The sequence below is a fragment of the Buteo buteo genome, chromosome 1, assembly GCF_964188355.1.
Source record: "Buteo buteo chromosome 1, bButBut1.hap1.1, whole genome shotgun sequence".
In the NCBI taxonomy this organism is placed as follows: Eukaryota; Metazoa; Chordata; class Aves; order Accipitriformes; family Accipitridae; genus Buteo; species Buteo buteo.
In genome coordinates this window covers 84470432-84488934 of record NC_134171.1, presented here as the reverse complement: position 1 = coordinate 84488934, position 18503 = coordinate 84470432, and the positions used below count along the sequence as shown (strand labels likewise).

At 59.3% G+C, this 18503-nt stretch overlaps 1 protein-coding gene across 8 annotated transcripts; it reads right to left on the bottom strand.

The window, feature by feature from the left end:
- Positions 1–12844: 12844 nt before the first annotated feature.
- Positions 12845–17328, bottom strand: LOC142031218 (uncharacterized). Of its 8 annotated transcripts, XR_012650476.1 has the most exons (8): positions 16386–17041; positions 16087–16294; positions 15531–15843; positions 15081–15235; positions 14240–14966; positions 13264–13340; positions 13082–13182; positions 12845–12980 (listed from the first exon to the last, which is right to left on the bottom strand). XR_012650476.1 is itself a non-coding variant. In XM_075028796.1 (7 exons), the coding sequence occupies exons 4-7, from the start codon at positions 14409–14411 to the stop codon at positions 12878–12880; spliced, it is 453 nt and encodes a 150-aa protein (XP_074884897.1). In that variant the 5' UTR covers positions 14412–15235; positions 15531–15843; positions 16272–16294; positions 16386–17041; the 3' UTR covers positions 12845–12877. The 8 variants fall into 8 exon arrangements, 6 of the variants coding, with proteins under 6 accessions (XP_074884897.1, XP_074884716.1, XP_074884545.1 ...); XR_012650468.1 differs by having other exon boundaries at positions 14240–15235; XM_075028796.1 differs by having other exon boundaries at positions 14240–15235; positions 16272–16294.
- Between the last annotated feature and the right edge of the window lie 1175 nt (positions 17329–18503).

The window sequence follows — 18503 nt, the reverse complement described above, 5'->3', positions numbered from 1 at the left end:
GTAGCAACTCAAAGTTGTCCTCCTTTTGTTTCCTAGGAAACCTAGCACACGGGGAGAGGCATGCTGGAACAGATTGACCATGTAGCCCAGGATCTTCTTTCTGGCTGTAGTCAGTAATGGACACTTAAAGAAAGAACATATGAGCAAGGGACGCATAGGATGGCCGTCTATTCCCTGGCAGCCTTCTCCCTCCCTGTGTGCTGTAGTCACAACCCGTTGCAAAACTCTGGTTAGTTCGAGTTAACGAATCTGAAAGTGCGGGACCAAATTCTTTTTCCCCAGTGGTTTTATATCAGGTACTCCTCAGATCTGACATCAGTGCAGGCGGCTCAAGTTATTTCAGTGCCAGCTGAGGAGGTTTATGCTTCTGAGGAAAAGCAATTGCTTTCAACATGTCTTTCTCTGGCAACCGGTTATGTTTAACACGCTTCCAGGTTCCCATGACTTGGGAGAGAGGTACTACTATAAATTGCTGACAACAGCATAAGAAATCTGTTTAAATCTGAAGAGTGCTTTCTGAGCCTAAGTAAATGCATTTTGAAAGTCCTAAGTGGCTTTCTTAATATCCCATGCCATTTGCAGTGGATGAGAATCACTCAGAGTTTTCCAGTGTCCCAGTGGACTCAGCACCAGGAATGAGTCATTAGTGAAGAGGGGCTAAAAGCAAAGTTATCAGAAGTAAACTCCCTTGTGAGAAACACATAGGCACCTCGCCCAGACCTCTGCAGTCAAATGCAAGTGCAAAGCTTTCTCTCACCTGAAATAAGAAGTATGCGTGAAAGGCCAAAAGCATCTTTACAGGAGCCTCAGCTTTTGCCTTTTGGGTGCTGCACCAAAAATGTGTACAGCTCCATCCATCTCTTGATCTCCTCCTGTGACCTTCCTCCGACTCTGAGCCCTTGGAATTTTCCTCCTGAACGTGAGTCTGACATCACTGCGATGGCTGGTCTTGATTTGGGGAGACCTGGAAGGATACAACGGCGTGAAAACTGCTCCTTTCAGGATCCTGAATACAGGAGGAGGAGGAATTGAGGGTGAAGACTGGTTTTCCTGCCACCTCACTCCCTCTCTGCACTTCAATACTTCCTTCTGATTTGAGACTAGATCCTAGCTGTGTGTTTTCTAGGAGGAAAAAAAAATCCTGGTTTTCCAGGAGGCAATGGACAGTGGTGGCAGGGGTTAGAGCCAGGCTCATGCCCCGGGGGGGACAGCTCTGCCACCAGACTAGCAGGACTCGCGGCCTCGTCCTCTACGCCTCAGGCTTCCACCGTGCTCCAAAGAGCATCTACACGCATTCACCCCCTCGTACTGCCCCACGCAGCAGCGGGCGAGTTGGATCCAGAAGATGCTGCACAGTAAGCGCCTTGGAATGTAACAAATATTCCTTCCTTTCCCAGGCATTCACAAAACAGGCCATCCCATCACCGCCACCCCTCCGAATCCCTATTCAGATTCAAGCTATTCCTATAGCATGACCTTTACCGTCTTGAAAAAAAGTGCATTTGAATTAAATATTTAATTTGATTTTTAAAAACAGACGTCCTGCTCTTACCATTGAAGAATGCGGGTTGCAGAGAAATTGGGGGAGAGGAAGGAGTGCGTTTCCAGCGATCCAAAGAGTTCCTGGTACACGCGTGGGCGTCCAGATAGCAGCTCCAACCCTTTTGACAAGAACGCGTAACTTGTGGGGCTTTGCTTTTTGAGGAGGGGTATCTGAGGCATTCTGTGCCAGTCAAACAGGAGGCAGCTGCTCTCCTCTCCTTTACCGAGAAACATTTTCTGAGCTGATGAGAGGATTTCAGGTCACTGCCGGAGGTGGGTCATTCTGGTACTGCTCCAAAACGGCGACAACAATTTTATTTATTTTTTTCCAACTAATCCTATGCTATTCCTATTCAAGCTCGCTCGCTTGTGTGCACATGGGGCAGAACAGAGACGAACCAGGAGGTTGTGTTTCCCGTGAAGATGGAGCGTGGCAGAAACCGCAGTTCATAGTGGGTGCGATATTGACAAAGCTGGAACACAGAAGAGCAAAGGAGAGGGATAAAGGCCGGGCCGCCTGCTGCTTTCTCCTTCCTAGCAGTTCTGTGCCCTCTGGAGAGAAGCAATCAAGAGCGCTCCTGTCGCACAGTAAGACATTTGAACTTCACCTTGAAGGAGTACAGAAACTCTCGGGCGCTGGAGCAAGCTGTCGGGCTGAAATGAGGTATGAGAGAACCGCGCTGGTGACCGAGTAATTGGTTCCCATCACTTGAGAGAGGATTTCTGTGCAATACGGATTAGCACATTTCCCTCTTCACAATAAAGTCACTTCTACCTTGAAGTGCAGCAAGATGTCCTGCAGCGCCGTGGGTCAGGGCATCGTAGGACACAACCTCCGCAGTCTGTGACTACTCTGTGATTACGACGTGTTTGTTCTCCTCTGCTACGAATATGAAGTACCAATACCTTTATGTTCCATAGTACTCTGGAAGCAGAGAGAACAGTGTCTTGGTAAACAGATCTTGCCTGCGGATGCGGCATTCTCTCTTCTTTTATGTGTGAAAGGCATGGCACCTGCAGGTGAAAATAAGGAATTAGAAAATCAGCATGGGATTGGAACAGTCTATGCTACTGGAAGAAATCTCCTTTTCACATTAAACACTAAAATGCAATCGCTCTGCATTATGTGCGTATTTCCTCCTTAACATGTTAGTTTCCACAAAAATATTTATGGATATTGCTTGTAAACTATGCAATAATATTTACTTTTATAAAGCACTCAAAACACACTTAAAAGAACCTGGCCTGAAAATACTCCTGACGCTGTGAAAACACTGAGTAAAGCATCTCCATTTGTCTTTCTTTGGATAAATGGTTTAAAGAAGAACCAGCATCACCCTTGCTGACTGTGATCGCTCCTGAGTGTGTAAAATGATGTACACAGTCTGCCTGAAAGCGTTGTCAGTATTTGACGAACATGCAACTAATGCTGTAGATACTTCTTCAGTCTTTCAAAACAATATGGTCTCTGGGTGTTCACCTGGGGAAAAAAAAAAATAAAAATTCAAGGTTAGGTATTCAAGTTTAGCTTTGAAAATTCCTTTTGGAGTTATACCTGCCCCCCAGAGATAAGCCCTGTATTTGTCTTCTTGGAGCAGCCGAACGCATGTGCATTTGTCTTTGGCTTCAAGTTTGCTAGGGCAGCTGAGAAAACTGGGCAGGAGAAGCAGGAGCTGTTCTCAGCTGGAAATCTGGGGAGCTGAATTGCCTAAAATCCCACCTGGTATTGGTAACCAGAGCTCCCTGCCCCCCTTTCAGCTCTGATGCAGCCCAGCCCGTGCCCATGTCAGGTATTTCAATGCGCCGGAGTTGAAACGTGCTGAAAACACACGAGGGGAAGACGTTTGGTCTCACCCTCATGCGGACCCCGAGGGGCTTTTGCTGCTGACCTGGCCCCCGTGGCGGGCACGCGGGTAACGTATATGGCAGCGGTATATACAGTCCGCGGCACCCGGGCGCCCGCGGCTCTGTCGCTGTGTTGCGTGACGTTGCCCTCACCCCTTTGTAGGTTGTTGCCATTAGGAAATAAACGACTGGAGCTGTTAAAATGCCGAACGGCGGCGGCACGGAGGCAGCGGCGGAGCCGGAGCTGAGCTGCGGAATTTGGGAGGGCCGAGCACCGGCACCCGGGCCGGGGTCTGGGGGAGAAACGGAGTAGGGGGGGCTCCGTCCCCCATCCTGCTGTTGGTGGGAGAGCTGCCTTGGGGCGGGTTATCGGGGCAAACCCCCTCGTTCTTCTCCCTTAGCGCTGGATGGGTGGGTGGCTGCCCCCTTGCATCACCACCCAACGCAATGATGTCATCGCACGGGAGCCCCCTCCAGCCGTCCCGGGCAGCCACCCCAGGAGGGAGCGGGGTGGGAGACTCACCGGCGGCTGCGTTACCCCCCCAGGTCGCCGATCTCCAACGCAGAGGAGGAGGAGGAGGAGGAAGATGAGGGCACCATAATTACTCTGCCAGCATCCTCCTGGCCGGCAGCCACGGGCTATGGGTCACGGAGCTGTGCCGGAGGCCTGGGGGGCTCCTCGCCCCCCCCAAAGTCCATCTCCGTGGGGAGAACAGCCCCAAAGTCCTGCCTCGGCCAGCCAGTAGCCCAAAAGCCCTTGTGTCCTGGACGGCCCCCGTGTGCTCCGTGGGACTGGAGGAATTCCTGTGGTTTTGGCAAGCGTCAGAACTGCCTTTCCCCCCAGCGTGCCCTGGGTTTTGGGGGGATGATGCTGCACCGGGAGGGGCCTCTTGAAGAAACCTTTTACACAGGCCTTTAGCCCAGAGGATGGGAGAGGGAGAAACCCCCCACCCAACCCCAGAAGGTTTGGGCAAAGCCCCCCCGCCACGTCCCGGCTTCTCCCCCGGGACGGGGACAGGGGGACGGTGGGTGGCTGGGGGGTGCGGGGACCGGGCAGGCAGGGGTACCCCCTGTACTGTACCCCCCGTTCGCACACCCTGCCCTGCTGCTGCACGGCCTGGGGGGGTGGTTGGGTGTTGAGTTGGTTTGGCACTTTTGTTTCAATAAAGACGGGAAGGGTGCTGAAAGAAATCTGTGTTTCCGAGGGATTTAACGCCGCCCTGCACGGATCATGCCCCTCGCTTGTGCCACCCCAGGTGAAGGGACCAGTCTGAACAAACCCAGCCCGTTTTGGAAGCCGGGGCAGCCAGCGGAGCTGGCGACAGATTGTTTGAAAAACAAGACCCCCCCCTGCCACCGTGACACATGGGGAAAGGGCACCCAGGAAAGGTGCTGCGGCGCTTGGGGCATCTCTGCCTGTGGGAAAAGGGGTTTTCTGCTGTTGTTTGATGTGTAATGCATCATCAGTGAGTGCCCCATCCCATCTGCTTTTCGTGAGGGGCCAGGCTTGGCCAGAGGGGCTCCGGGCAGGCAGAAGGGGCCAAAGCCCCCGTCCTGCCCCACCACGGCGGGCTGTGGGGTGACAGCACGTGCCCACGGCCAGGGGAGAGGGCTGGCAGTGATGCCCCCCCATTGCAGCGATGTCCCCCGTTGCAGCGATGTCCCCGGACCTTTGCCTTCTTGTTTACGTGTTAAAAATAAAAAATAAATGGCCAAAGGGGCACCCAAGTGGGGTGGCAGCCTGAGGCTCTGTACTGGTTTAACCCCAGGCAGCAACTAAGCACCACGCAGCCGCTCACTCATTCCCCCACCCACCCAGTGGGATGGGGGAGAAAATTGGGAAAAGAAGTAAAACTCGTGGGTTGAGGTAAGAACGGTTTAATAGAACAGAAAAGAAGAAACTAATAATGATAACACTAATAAAATGACAGCAGTAATAATAAAAGGATTGGAATATACAAATGATGTGCAGTGCAATTACTCACCATCTGCCGATCGATGCCCAGCTAGTCCCCGAGCAGTGATTCCCCCCGCCCCCACGCCCCCCAGTTTCTATACTGGACATGACACCACATGGTATGAAATACCCTGATGGCCAATTTGGGTCAGCTGCCCTGGCCGTGTCCCCTCCCAACTTCTTGTGCCCCTCCAGCTTTCTCCCTGGCTGGGCTTGAGAAGCTGAAAGATCCTTGACTTTAGCCTAAACACTACTGAGCAACAACTGAGAGCATCAGCGTTACCAACATTCTTCTCCTACTGCCCTCAGCACACAGCGCTGCCCGGCTACTAGGAAGACCCCGACTCTGTCCCAGCCGAAACCAGGAGAGGCCCCGAGAACCTGCCCCGCTCTCTGGCCCTAAAAGCAGCCGGGGGGGGGGGGGGGCACCCTGAGCGACCCCGGGGCGATGCAGGGGGGACCCCGGCCAGGGCTGCCCTGCCTTGGCTGGGGGGCTTGGGGGCCATTTTTTGCCAGGCTTTGTCCTTTTTCCCTTTTTCAGCAGGTCGGTGTATTTTCCTGCTGGTTTTCTGAGTTGTTTGGCATGGATGGGTTGAGGGGGCTTTGGTTTGGTTTGGTTTTTTGATTTTTGTTTTTTGGGCGGGGGCTTTGCAGGGTCAGTTTTGCTGCCTCGGGGCTTTTCCCCATGGGGTGGGGCTGGGGGGGGTGATGCTGTTCATTTCACTTCTTTTGCACCTCTGCTTTTTATTTTTGTGCTTTTTACTTTACTCTTTCTCCTCTTTTCCTTATTGCTGGGGGTTTTCTCCCTTTTTTATCGTCCTCTTTTTTTCTCCTTTTTTGTAAGTTTTTTTCTGGTTTTTCCTTTTTCCTGTTTTTTCCCCTTTTTTCTCTTTCTAAATCTGTTTTTTCTGGGTCTTTTTTCCTTTTTTTCCCCTTTCTCTTTTTCCCCCTCTTTTTTTTCCCCTGCTTTGCCCCCAGCCTCTCGCTGGGGCAGCCCCACAGGTGTGGGCACTTGGGCCGATGAGAAAGGACCCGCACCTGGGGTGGGCTTGGCTGAGGGTGGGGGGAAAGGGAGGTGGAGGTGGGCACAAGGAGGGGCTTGGGGGCTGCTGAGCCCCTCCGGGTTGTGGGGAAGCCGTGGTTGGGGTCTGGGCTTTTCTGCCACCCTCCCTGCCAGCGACAGCTGTGGGGGTCCCCGTGCTCGTGCTGGGTATCTTCGTTAGCTGTACAGACGTTGGCCATCTATGAAGACCACCGGCAAAGAGAACGGCCCCTCTCGGCTGGCTGTGGCCGTCTGACCGAGCCGCTGGGAAAATTTTTCCAGTGGGAAATGGAAAAGCCACCTCGGTGGCGCGGGGCAGCTGAGCTGGGCCGGGCTGGCACGGGGAGGGCAGCGCTGCGGGGAGCTGCCCCGCAAACTGGAAACGAAGAGCCGGGGACTGGTCTGTGCCGGTGGCCAGTGGCATCTGCGATGGGACAGGGCCGGGGACGGGGCCGCCGGGCTGCGTGTCGGTCCTTACGGGTGCCGGGGAACCGACTGGCTGCCCGGGTCGCGTTTGTACCCGGTCTGGCTGCTCTGGGCTCTCTGCAGCCGTGTTTTACCGAAAAAAGCTCGCGTGGCATTCCTGGGTTCGGTGACGATGCTGGCACCAGTGGGTCAAGAGCAGCTTCTCCCGGGAAGCAGCAGGACGGCTTTCCCTGCCAGCCAAGCGGCCTGGGGCAGCAGCAGCAGCAGCCGGACCCCCGGGAGGGCTTCGGCCGCTGCATCAAGGCGCGGGGTGTAGCGTAGCTGCCCAAATAATTCAGGTTGGCGCGTCCAAAGGTAAAGGAGAACCCCTCCCGCGCCGTTTGCCCGCAAGCTGGAAGCGGGGGTTTGCGGCATAAAGGGCTAAAGGGGGCAAAAGCCCCCCGCGATCTCCCTGCCCTGCCTGGGCCGGGGGGAGAGCCCGGCATCTGCTTTTTTTGTCCCTGTCCTCGCCGGTGCCGGCCCCCGCTCTCGGTAGCTGGGATCCCAAGGCTGCCACGCACTCGGGTGGGTTTGCAAGAGGATCGACCGGCCATAAATCGGCGTGGGGAACAGGAGAGGTGCTTAAGTCCTGCCCCAGGGCTCTGCTGACGCCGGGAGCAGCCGTGTTCCTCCCCAGAACGAGCAGCCAGGGGTTCGTGGTCCCGCTCCGGGGCTTCGCCCGAGGGCCAGAGCGGCCTCTCCCCAGGCCCCAGTTCCCCGCTCCCCCCGGCCAGCGGCCGCACTGGTGGGACGGGTCTCGGCAGCCTCAGGCTGAAGCCAGGCGAAGCGGTTTCTCCCGGGAAGCGCGTTTAGGCCGTGGAAAATGCGGGGGCCACAGGGCACGGAGAGAGGCTCCCCGGAGCGGTGCGGCTGAGTGGGAATGAGAAGAACGGAGCGAGACCGATGCGAAAACCAGCCTCGCCTTTTCACTTCGGAGCCGGCCTTTCTCCGCCGAGCCCCGGCTTTGCGCGCTCGGCCTCCAGAGCGAGGGGAAGGAGGGAGAAGTGGAGGTGAGGATGAGGAGGGGGACCCCAGCGCCCGGCGGGGCCTCTCTGCCCGGCCCTGGCCCCCCGGGCCGGCAGGCGGGACGGGCTTCGGGGAAAGGGGATCCCCGGCCCCGCAAGGGAAGGGCCGGCTGGCGTCAGCCAGGACAGACGAGTGCTCCCCGGCCGGGCCGATCCGAGCCTCGGAGGCACCGGGGAACCTCCTCTTCCTCCCCGGGCCGCGCTTCGCCTCCGGGGGGAGGAAGGCGCCGCACCTCTGCGGCGCTGCGCTGGGGCCGGGGGCCGAGCGGGCGGGCGGCGGGACCCGGGGCGGCCCCGGCGGGCGGGGCCGGGTCTGAGAACGGAGGGGGCGGGGCAGTTCCGTTAAAGGAGGAGGCGGGCCCAGGCCGCTGATGAAGGGGCGGGGCCCGGCCTATAAAAGGAGGGGGCGGGGCTGGGGGCGGGGCCCGCGGCTGCCGGGGCATAAAGCCCCGCGGGCCGCAGCCCGCTGCCCCCCGCCCGGTCCGGCCCGGTCCGGCCCGGTCCCCTCCGCTCCCGGCGCCGGGAACCGGGTTCGGGGCTCCAGGCCGGGCCCGAGAGCCGTCCCCGCGTTCCCGGGCCGCGCCAGCGGCCGCTGCGGGCTCCCGGCCCGGCGCCGAGACGGAGCCCGGCTCCTGCGCTTGGGGGGCTCGACGCCAGGGTCGGCGGGCCGGTTTGGGGGCTCCAAAAGAGAGCCCAGGTCCTGTGCTGGGGGGGCTCAGTGGGCCAGGGCCAGAGCTGAGAAAGGGAGTCCAGTCCTGCGCCTGGGGGCTCGACACCAGGGTCACTGAGCCGGTTTGGGGGCTCTGGAAGGGGGACAGAGGGCTGCGCTTGGGGGGCTGCAAACCGAGAGCAAGTGCTGTGTGTTGGGGGCTTGAAACCGGGGTCACTCGGACAGCTTTAGGGCTCAGACTGTGAGTCCTGCACGGTTTGGCCAGTTTGGGGGCTCAGACACAGAGCCCGAGCCCTGCATTTTGGGGTCTTGACACCAGGGTCACTAGGCCGGTTTGGGGGCTCACAAAGGGCAACAGTGCTGTGTTTTGGGGGGGCTGGAAACCAGGCTCATCTGGTCGGTGTTCGAGCTGAGAAACGGAGACCGAGTCCTGCATTTTTGGGCTCAGAAATGGAGACCGAGTCCTGCATTTTTGGGCTCAGAAACGGAGACCGAGTCCTGCATTTTGGAATTGTGACACCGGGCTCGTTCGGCCGTTTTGGGGGCTCACAAACAGAAACTACAAGTCCTGCATTTTGGGGGTCTTGACAACCAGGGTCACTAAGCCAGTTTTGGGACTCACAAACAGAGACTAAGTGTGTGCTGCATTCGGGGGGCTGGAAATCGAGACCCAGCCTTGTGTGTGTGGGCTCAGAAACAAAGGCTACGGTGTCCTGTGTTTTGGGGTCCCGACATCAGGCTCATCCTGCCAGGCTCAGAGCTCAGAAACAGGGACTAAGTACAAGTCCTGCATTTTGGGGTCCTGACACCAAGATCACTAGGCCAGTTTTGGGGCTCGCAAAGGGGGATCAAGTGCTGTGTTTGGGGGGGCTGGCAACCAGGCTCACCAGGGCAGCGTTAGAGCTGAGAAACTGAGACCAAGTCCTGTGTGTTTGGGCTTAGAAACAGACCGTGTCCTGCATGTTTGGGGCTCAACACCAGGCTCAGCTCAGAGACTAAGAGGTCTTCCATTTTGGAATCATGACACCAGGCTCATTTGGCCAATTTTGGAACTCAGAAACAGAAATAAAAAAAGTCCTGCATTTTGGGGTCCTGACACCAGGGTCACGTCTTGCGCTCACAAAGAGAGATTAAAAGTGCTGCGTTTTGGGGGGCTGGAAACTAAGAAGTGCTGTGTCTTTGTTTGGGCTCAGAAACAGAGACTTATCCTGCACATACGGGATGTGACACCAAGCTCAGCTCAGAAACAAAAAGTCCTGCATTTTGGGGCCCTGACACCAGGCTCAACTGGCCAGGTTCAGAGATCAGAAACAGAGACTAAAAGTCCTGCGTTTTGGGGTCCTGGAACCAGGCTCATTTGGCCAGTCTAGGGACTCAGAAACAGAGACTAAGTCAGTCAGTCCTGTGTTTTGGGGTCTTGGAACCAGGCTCAACTGGCCAGTTTGGGGGTTCACAGAGAGACACTAAAAGTGCTGCGTTTTGAGGGGGCTGGAAACCAAGTGCTGTGTCTTTGGGTGCAGAGACAGAGACGTATCCTGCACATTTGGGGTGTGACACCAGGCTCAGCTCAGAGACTAAAAGTCCTGCGTTTGGGGTCCTGGAACCAGGCTCATTTGGCCAGTCCGGGGGCTCAGAAACAGAGACTAAGTCCTGCATGTTGGGGTCTCGGAACCAGGCTCATTTGGCCAGTCTGGGGGCTCAGAAACAGAGACTAAGTAAGTCCTGCATGTTGGGGTCTCGGAACCAGGCTCATTTGGCCAGTCTGGGGGCTCAGAAACAGAGACTAAGTCCTGCATGTTGGGGTCTTGGAACCAGGCTCATTTGGCCAGTCTGGGGGCTCAGAAACAGAGACTAAGTCCTGCATGTTGGGGTCTTGGAACCAGACTCATTTGGCCAGTCTGGGGGGCTCAAAACCAGAAACTAAGTCCTGTGTTTTGGGGTCTTGGAACCAGGGTCACCAAGCCAGTGTGGGGGCTCACAAAGAGAGACTAAGTGCTGTGTTTCAGTGGCTGGGAACTGAGACCAAGTGCTGTGTGTTTGGGGCTTGAAGCTGGGCTCACATGGTCAGTGTTAGAGCTGAGAAAGAGAGCCCAAGTCCTGTGTTTTAGTGCTCAGAAACAGTGACCAGGTGCTGTGCTTTGGGGGCCTGGAAATCAGGCTCATGTGGCCAGTGTTAGAGCTGAGGAAGAGAAGTCCTGTGGTTTGGGGTCCTGGAGCACAGGTCAGGAAGCCACTTTCTGGGCTCCCAGACAGAGACCAAGTGGTGTGTTTTGGAGCCCAGAAGGCCAGGGTTGGGGCTCAGAAACCGAGACCAAGTCATGCGTTCTGGGGGCTTGAAACCAGGCTCACCAGGCCCCACTCATGGCTGGGAAGCAGAGCCCAGGCCCCATGTTGTGGTGCCTCACAGCCGGGCTCCCCCAGGCAGTTTCAGGCCTCAGCTACCGGGTGCCCGTCCCGCCTTCGGGGGCTGGAAGCAGAACCCCAGCCCCGCCTGTTTGGGCTCCCACCGGGCGCCCGCGGCTGCTCCCGGGATCCCCCCGGGGCCCGGCTTGGCCGTGGCTGGGAGGAGGCAGCGCCTGCTGCCCCGGCCGGGCGGGAGCGGGACCGGGGCCGGGCTGGGGACACAGACGCTGCCCGCCGAGCCCGCGCCGCCTTCCGCCTTTATTCCGCGGCCCCGGCCCTGCACCCGCGCCCGAAGCAGGCGGCGGCCGCCGGAGTTCAGCCCCGGCACTCCCCGCCCGAGGCCCGGCCCCCGGTACCGCCGCTCGCCGGCCCTGGGCCCGCGTCCCGCCCGGGGAGAGGCGGACACCGGCCGCGCCCGCCCGCGAGGCGAGACAAAGGCCCAGGCCCAGGCCCCGGCCCCGGCCCGGACTCGGCCCCAGCCCCAGGCCCGACCCCAGCTCCACCTCACCGCCCTCGAGCTCCGCACCGCCCCCGGAGAAGCCGCCGGGCCCGGCCGGGGCTCCGTCCCCGCCTCCCGAGCGACGTGTCCCGCCCGGCGCCCCCGACCCGGTACCAGCGTCCGCCGCGGTCGCTGCCGGCGCCGGTCTGGCGGCGGAAGAGGAGGTGCGGGGGGGCGGGGCCTCGGCGCGCATGCGCGGGGCGGGGCGGGCACAGGTGCGGCGGGGCGGGGCCGCGGGGCGCCTGCGCGGGGCGGGGCGGGCACAGGTGCGAGAGGGCGCGGCCGCGGGGCGGGGCCTGGGGGCGCCTGCGCGGGGCGGGGCCGAGCAGATTTGAGCCCCGTCGGCCGCCGTCGGCCCCTTCCTCTCGTTCCCCCGCGGCGGCGGCGGCGGCGGCCGGGCCGGGCCGGGCCGGGCTCCCCCGGCGGGTCCGGGGCCGCGGAGCCGGGAAGGGCCGCGGGGTGCTGCCGGCGGAGGAGCGGCGGGGCGCGGGGAATAAAGCCCGCGGGGCCGGAGCCCGGCGCCCCCCGCCCCGTCCTCGTTCTCGGCCGCGGCCGGGCCCGCCCCGCCGGTCCCCCCGGCCCGTTCGCTCTCCAGCAGCGCCCGGTCCCCCCGGCCCCGGCCCCGTCCCAGCAGCGGCGGGGCTTGGGGCTCCGCCGGGCGCTCTGGGGACGCGAGAGCCGCGGGGTCCCGGCCCGAGCCGGGCGTTTCCTCGGGTGGAGAAGGGAGCCCCGGGGCTGCGGTTGTGGGGCCGGGCCGGGGGCTGGAGCAGAGCCCGAGTCCCGCCGGTTTGGGGTCAGAAACGGAGCCCCGGGGGGCTGGTGGTGGGGCCAGAGCCTGGGGGGTGTTGGTGGGAGTTGGGGGATGTTAGGGAACTGCCTTGGGCTTTGGGGGATATTAGGGAGCTGAGTTGGGTGTTGGGGCACTGGGTGGTGGGGGCCTGGGTTGGGTGGTGGAGAATTGGGTGGTGGGGGCCTGGGTGGTGGGTGGGAGGTGTAGGGGCCTGGGTTGGGTGGTGGGAGGTGGTGGTGGGAGGTGGTGGTGGGGTGGTGGGTGGGTGTTGGGGGCTGGGGGAGGTGTTGGGTGGGGGGTGGGCAGGGTGCGTGGACCCCCACCGGAGGTGGGGGTCCGGTCGCGTTGGTCCCCGAAGTTTGGGAGGCTGGCATGCACCAGGCCGAATTAAACGTCTGAGATAGTCTCTGGGCGAAAAGGTGCTTTTCACTGTCGGTTTCCAACTCTTTGTCCAAGGGGTGTCCCACCCCCGGACTACTAATTGAGCAATAAACACAAACACACGAGTCACTGCCTGTACAGTTTATGACATTTAATATTCATATTCAAGTCATGACAGTGATTGATTTACGACCTTGCCAAAAGCCAAGATCGTTTTCACAAGCACAAGCTGGAGCTGGAGCTCAAACCAACTGGAGTCTATAACATGCTGGAAGCCCGAACCAGCTGGAGCCATCCGTGAGCCAGGGCAGAAACAAATGAGCTGGAGCTGGAACAAGGCAGAGCCATCCATGAGCTGGGCCTGAAATGAATGGAGGCAGAAACAAATGAGCTGAGGGTGCAAACGAGCCGGAGCTGAAAACAAGGAGGGAGCCAACATGAACAGGGGCAGAAACAACCCACCTGGAGCTGCAAATGAGCTGGATCCAAAACCAGCGCAGAAACAAACTGGTGCCACAAAGGAACCGGAGCCAAACTGGACCGGAGCTGTCCGTGAGCTGGACCTGCAAACAAACGGGAGCCTGAACCAACAAACAAACAAAAACAAATAGGGGCCCAACCAACCAACCCGAAACCACACTGACCTGGAGTTGCACGGTCCCCACAGCATCACCACGCAGGCAGCTCAGCTTCTTCCTGGGGCTCCTCCGTCCGTCCGTCCCTGCGCAGGGAGAGACAGATGTGGGACAATCAGCTCCTGGCAGCGCGGCCGGGACCAAAGAGCCCGGGAGCTGCAGTTCTGCTTGGCAGCAGCAGCCCAGCACCACACACGCCCACGAGGGGAGGGGGGGAAATGGGAACAGGACACGAGAAACGTCCCATTTCTCCCCAGATCTGGCCGAACCCCCCTGCCCTGTCCAGCAGCAGCGGCACACACTGACAACCAGCAGCCCCGGACTGGGGACGGGGCCAGCACCACACCACTGCCAGCGGGTTCTGGCCTTCTGGAGCAAACCCCAACAGCACCAGTTCCCAATGCCCCCCCAAAACGTGCGTCCCAGACCTGCCCGGCCCTGGCTCAGCGTGGGCTGCGGGGATGGGGACCCCCGGGTCCCCACCTGTGCCCACAAACAGCCTCTGGCCACAGGGCGACCCTGCCCGGGTGGGTGCAGGGCCTGGCCCTGCGGCGCTGAGCCCCAAGGGGCACATCTGGCACCCGCACCGGGACCCCTCCTTCCCCGGGCGCCGGGATGAGCTTTCCCACACGGCATCGCCTGGGCCACCAGCACCAGGACGGCCGTTGCCCGGCCAGACCGGTTTCAGTGACGGGGCAGCAGGAGCCGGTACGGGTCCCTGGAGCAGCCTCTGCTCCCACCACAGTGCGTTTTGAGCTGAGAAGTTAGCTTTTGAGTGAAAAGATGGCTTCACACGGAGCCCAGACTGCCCTGCTGTGGGATGCCCAAGGACCCCCGGTGCAAAGGCGTCTCCCCGCACGGCCGTGCCGTCGGAGGAGCCCGGCCGTCCCCACCTCGGCTGTGCGGCCCCCGTGCCGACTCCCCGCAAGCAGCAAAACCCGTCACCGCAGGCAAACCCCCTTTTACGGGGAGCACTCGTACTCACCCCGGGCTGTGGGCAGGCGTGCGAGATCTGCCGCCGGCTGTGCGAAGGCCCCTCCGCGGCTTCTCCACGGCTGCGGCTCCTCCCACGGCCCCTCTGCGGCGGGTTCGGAGGCGGACAGGAGCCCCTCTTGTCGGGGACCGGACCGGGCCGGAGTCCGGCCTGTGGAGCCCATACGGCCGGTGCCAGTTCATGCTTTGGGCAGGGCTTGATCCCGCGGCTGAAACGGGGAGCTGCCAGGCACCCCCAGTCCCACAGGCCGAGCTGCAGCTGCTGCCCTGGACCCCAGAGGGTCGGTGCCCAAACCCACCAGGGAGGTCACCGGGCCCCAGCCGGGCACCCACGGTGGGTCCCACACCAGGGGGGAGAGGGAAAGGGACCGCTCGCTCCTGGCTGCCCCGCACGCCTGCGCTGGAGCAGAGTGAGAACCGAGAGCCCAGGATGGGGTACCCGGCTGGGAAGGGGGGCTCAGCTCCTGTCCGTGAATCTGCAACCAGCCCGTACTGACCCAGGAGAGATCCTGGGATGCAAAGTTCAGAATCACAAGAGGAAATACTTATCTGTGCGCTGGAGGCGTCCCAGCCACATCAGGGCACCCCAAACGTGGGTTCACCCGGAGCTCTCGCACTGTTCAAATATTCAGCTCATCACTGGCACCCACACTAAGGATTCCTGCTCACAGAACAACTCAGCACAGCAACTCGATTTCTGCAGCGTTCCTGCTGCTTGTCTGTGGATCCGGACAGCCCCAGAGTCCGTCTTGCCAGAGTCACTTCTCCGTGCCGCCAGCCGATGCCGGGAGGGTTTCAAAGCCGCATCAAAAGGGCTGGGATGCCGGCGTTACCTCAGATGTCCCGGGGTGTCCTTTATCCTTCAGGGACAGCTCTCAGCTTCCACAAAGCGAAGTCCTCAAGTCCGGGGCCAGGCCATCCTTCAGTTTGTTCTGCTTCAGCCTGAGCACTACCCACATCTCCAGTAAAACCCCACGGCCTCGTCGCTCTGCGGTGTAGAATAGGAACCAGTACAGATCAGCAAAGTTAATACGCTTTCATACAATAAAGACCAACCGATATCATCGTCAAGGAAGGGCATTTTCTTAACGCACCCCGGGCAGGGGGCACGCGCAGCACACGCCGCAGCTCCCCCCGAGGCCTCTCAGAGCGAGCCCTGCAGGGAGGTGTCAGCCCCTGGGACTTCGGCCGAGGGATCTGCGGTAGCCCCTGACCCCCAGGAGCTCCACTCCTCCCCCTCCCCGAGCAAAGTCACCGCAGCCGCCGCCAAAGTCCCCACTCACCAGTGCCGGGAGCAGCCACAGTGTTGGCCGGTTCCCCTGAGCCGTGGCTGCCCCGACGCCGGTGGCCCCGTGAGCAAGCAGCCCTCGTGCCCGGCCCGCAGCAGAGCCCTGCAGAGCTGCCAGAGCGCAGGCAGTGCGGCGACGGCAGCTCCTGCAGCTGGGAAACATCACGGCCGACAGCCAGCGCTGAGTCTGCCTGTGGTCACTTGCAGGCTCCCGGCAAAAACCCAGCGGCTGAGAGGCTGTCGGGTCAGGCACATGGACAGGGAGGGCTTGGAGAGGGACACGGCACAATGAAACACTCTGTTTGGGGCTGCGGGGGAGAGAGAAAAGCATGGTAAAAATTAATGCACAAATGCAAAGACTGCTGTGCAAAGTCAAGACTTTAACCTTTAATCTTAAATTTCAACTTTACGTCTCAGCCGTAACCTGTGGCTAGCAAGCACACACAGGGGACTGGTAAACAGCTGCTTAACACATCAGCTAACGAATGGTGTTAAGCAAAAGGAAACAGAAATGCATTTAATTATACCCTTGATCTCACCAGAACACCTACAGAAAGGCTGTTCTTGTTTGGGTGACTGGAAGAACCGCTGCAGCAGTTCTGGTCCCTGCCCCGCTTGCCCCCAGCAGCGCGGGGGACATGATCCCCCCCAGCTCCGGCCCTGCTGGGAACCAGCTGCAGCTCTTGGGTTTTTGAAGGAAGCAGCAGAAAGCATTCTTCAGAGTAACTGCCGATACCTGAAGCTGGGAACCAGAAGAAACTGTGGAGAAAGCCAGGCAAGGGAAGACAGGTGGAGTCGAACGAGGTGCCTCCAGCTCTTGGTGGCTCTCCTAGAGCCTCCTGATACTCACCACGATTAGGGCAGTAACCAGCCTCTCCTCCCTGCGCCCCCTCTTTGGAGAGCCCCAGGAACGGCTGACAGTCCATGGGTCATCCAGTGTGTGGGTTTGGGTGCCAAGACCATGTCCCGGTGTCCAGGGAACTCCCTGCCTGTGCGGCCCAAACCGTCCTGGCCTGTCCGGGGCTGGAAACGGGGGTAGCCCGGAGCAATTGAAACAAAAAGTCTCGCAGTCTGGGGTCTCGGCAAATGCAGCAGCACTTGCGTTACACGGGGACCACACAAAGCGCACCAAAACGGCGTCAGCTCCACCGAAGGGGACCTCAGACACGGCTCCCAGTCCCCGAGAGCCCTCCGGGCACGGCAGCACCCGCCGTGGTGGCCCCCGCCCCGAAGCCCCCCGCCCCGAGCCCGCGCGGGGGGACGGACGCCCGTGCCCGGGGCCGCTTCGGCCCCCGGTGGACACGGACCGCAGCTTTGGGAAGAGGGAAAGCGGCGGCGGCGCCGACGGCAGCCGGGCGCGACGGGGAAGCGGCAGCCGCCCGGCCCGGCGTGAGCGGTGCCCGAAACGCCGCCCCGAGAGCCGGGTGCGCGGGTGCCGGTGCTCTAACGGACCCGGGACGCCGCCTGAGGAGCAGCGGTGCAGCCGCTTCCAGTCATGGACCCCCCCGCTGCGGCCGGGACCCCCCCCCTTCCAGTCAGGGGAGCCCCCTTCCAGTCAGGGGACCGCCTTTTCCAGTCAGAGACTCCCCCTTCTAGTCCGAGGACCCCCTTTTCCAGTCCGGGGACCCCCTTTTCCAGTCCGGGGACCCCCTTTTCCAGTCAGAGACCCCCCCTTCCAGTCCGGGGACCCCCTTTTCCAGTCCGGGGACCCCCTTTTCCAGTCAGAGACCCCCCACTCCCCGCCCGTACCCGCTCCCGCCGCGGCGTCCCGGTCCGTCCTCGCGAGGGCGCCCCCTGCCGGCGGCGTCCGGTACGGCGGGGCTTCTTAAAGGCTCGGGGGGGGGCCACCGCGCACCTGCTGCCGGGCGGGGCGGGTGGGCGGGGTCTGGCTCTCGCTGTCCAGTCAGCGCTGCGAGCGTCACGCGGGAACCGCCAATCGTGAGCCCGGGCGGGAGTACATAACGGTCGTTGTCGCGAGTCGGTTTCTGTCAGGTGTGTAATCGTTCTGGTTTGGTTTGGTGTAGCCGTATTAGGTTTAATTTTTCGGGTTTTTTTGTGGTTTTGTTTTTAAATATCGAAGTTGGAGTTCTGCTGAGGTGAATAATGTGTTAGTTAACAGGTTTTAGATGAAGTTGTGGCGGAGCCAAGGAGGTGTTTGTTATCAGAGTTTTTATAGGGGGAAAGATTTATTTTTTTATTGTAAATGTTATCTATGTGCAGGTTTATGAAGTAAAGACTTTTTAATTTCTCTTTTACTTCAGGGCTTTGGTGGTTAATTAAGTTTTTTCCGCTGCTATGCTTTAATTACCAGTCTTAGTGGGGTGTGAAAGTTTTTTTGTTTTTGTGGGGGTATGTTAAAGCTGTGGTGTTATCTGTATTTATAGTCTTCTTTTTGGGAGCGCTGTATGCTGAGCATAGGTTTTTTGGGGGAAATAATTTTCTTTATAAGCTTTTTTGTGAACTACGGTTGTATAAGTTCTCAAGTTTTCATTGTTAAGAGCAGGTTTCCTACTCCCGGTGAGGACCTGGTATTTGTTTGGCTGGTGGTGAGAGGCAGAGATATTATCTTGCTTTATTTCCTCTAACTATTTATTTTTTTTGTTGGTAGTAATAGCTTCATGAGTTAGATTTGTTTTAGCACTGATGGGGATGGTAATACTTAAGCTGTTTTTCAGGTTTGCTAGCACAACAGGGACAGAAATTGTCTGTTGTGTTAAAGCTGTTTTAAACACTAACTATTATAGAAACTTAAATGTTTGAAAAAAGAAAATCTAAAAATGTGTACGTATGTATATAACCATGTTTCTATTTAAATAAAGCACCTATCACTGTGTTGAGAAACATTATTTGGAACCACTCTGATGGCAGAGTGTTTCCAAAACCGATTTGCTAAACCATCATCTTCTGTTAATTGCATAGGGCCTGTTTAATTGTCTGGTGCAGCTTGTGTGTTACCTATGAGGTGTAA

What these genes read in the sequence shown, in the direction of transcription:
- LOC142031218 (XM_075028884.1), bottom strand. Translation starts at nt 14,411, where the DNA reads ATGGGCTCCACAGGCCGGACTCCGGCCCGGTCCGGTCCCCGACAAGAG. An exon ending in TGGGGACCGTGCAACTCCAG is followed by an intron (nt 13,183 to 13,263) that starts GTCAGTGTGGTT and finishes GTTTGTTTGCAG; the next exon opens with GTCCAGCTCACGGACAGCTC. An exon ending in CAGCTCATTTGCAGCTCCAG is followed by an intron (nt 12,981 to 13,081) that starts GTGGGTTGTTTC and finishes CATTCATTTCAG; the next exon opens with GCCCAGCTCATGGATGGCTC.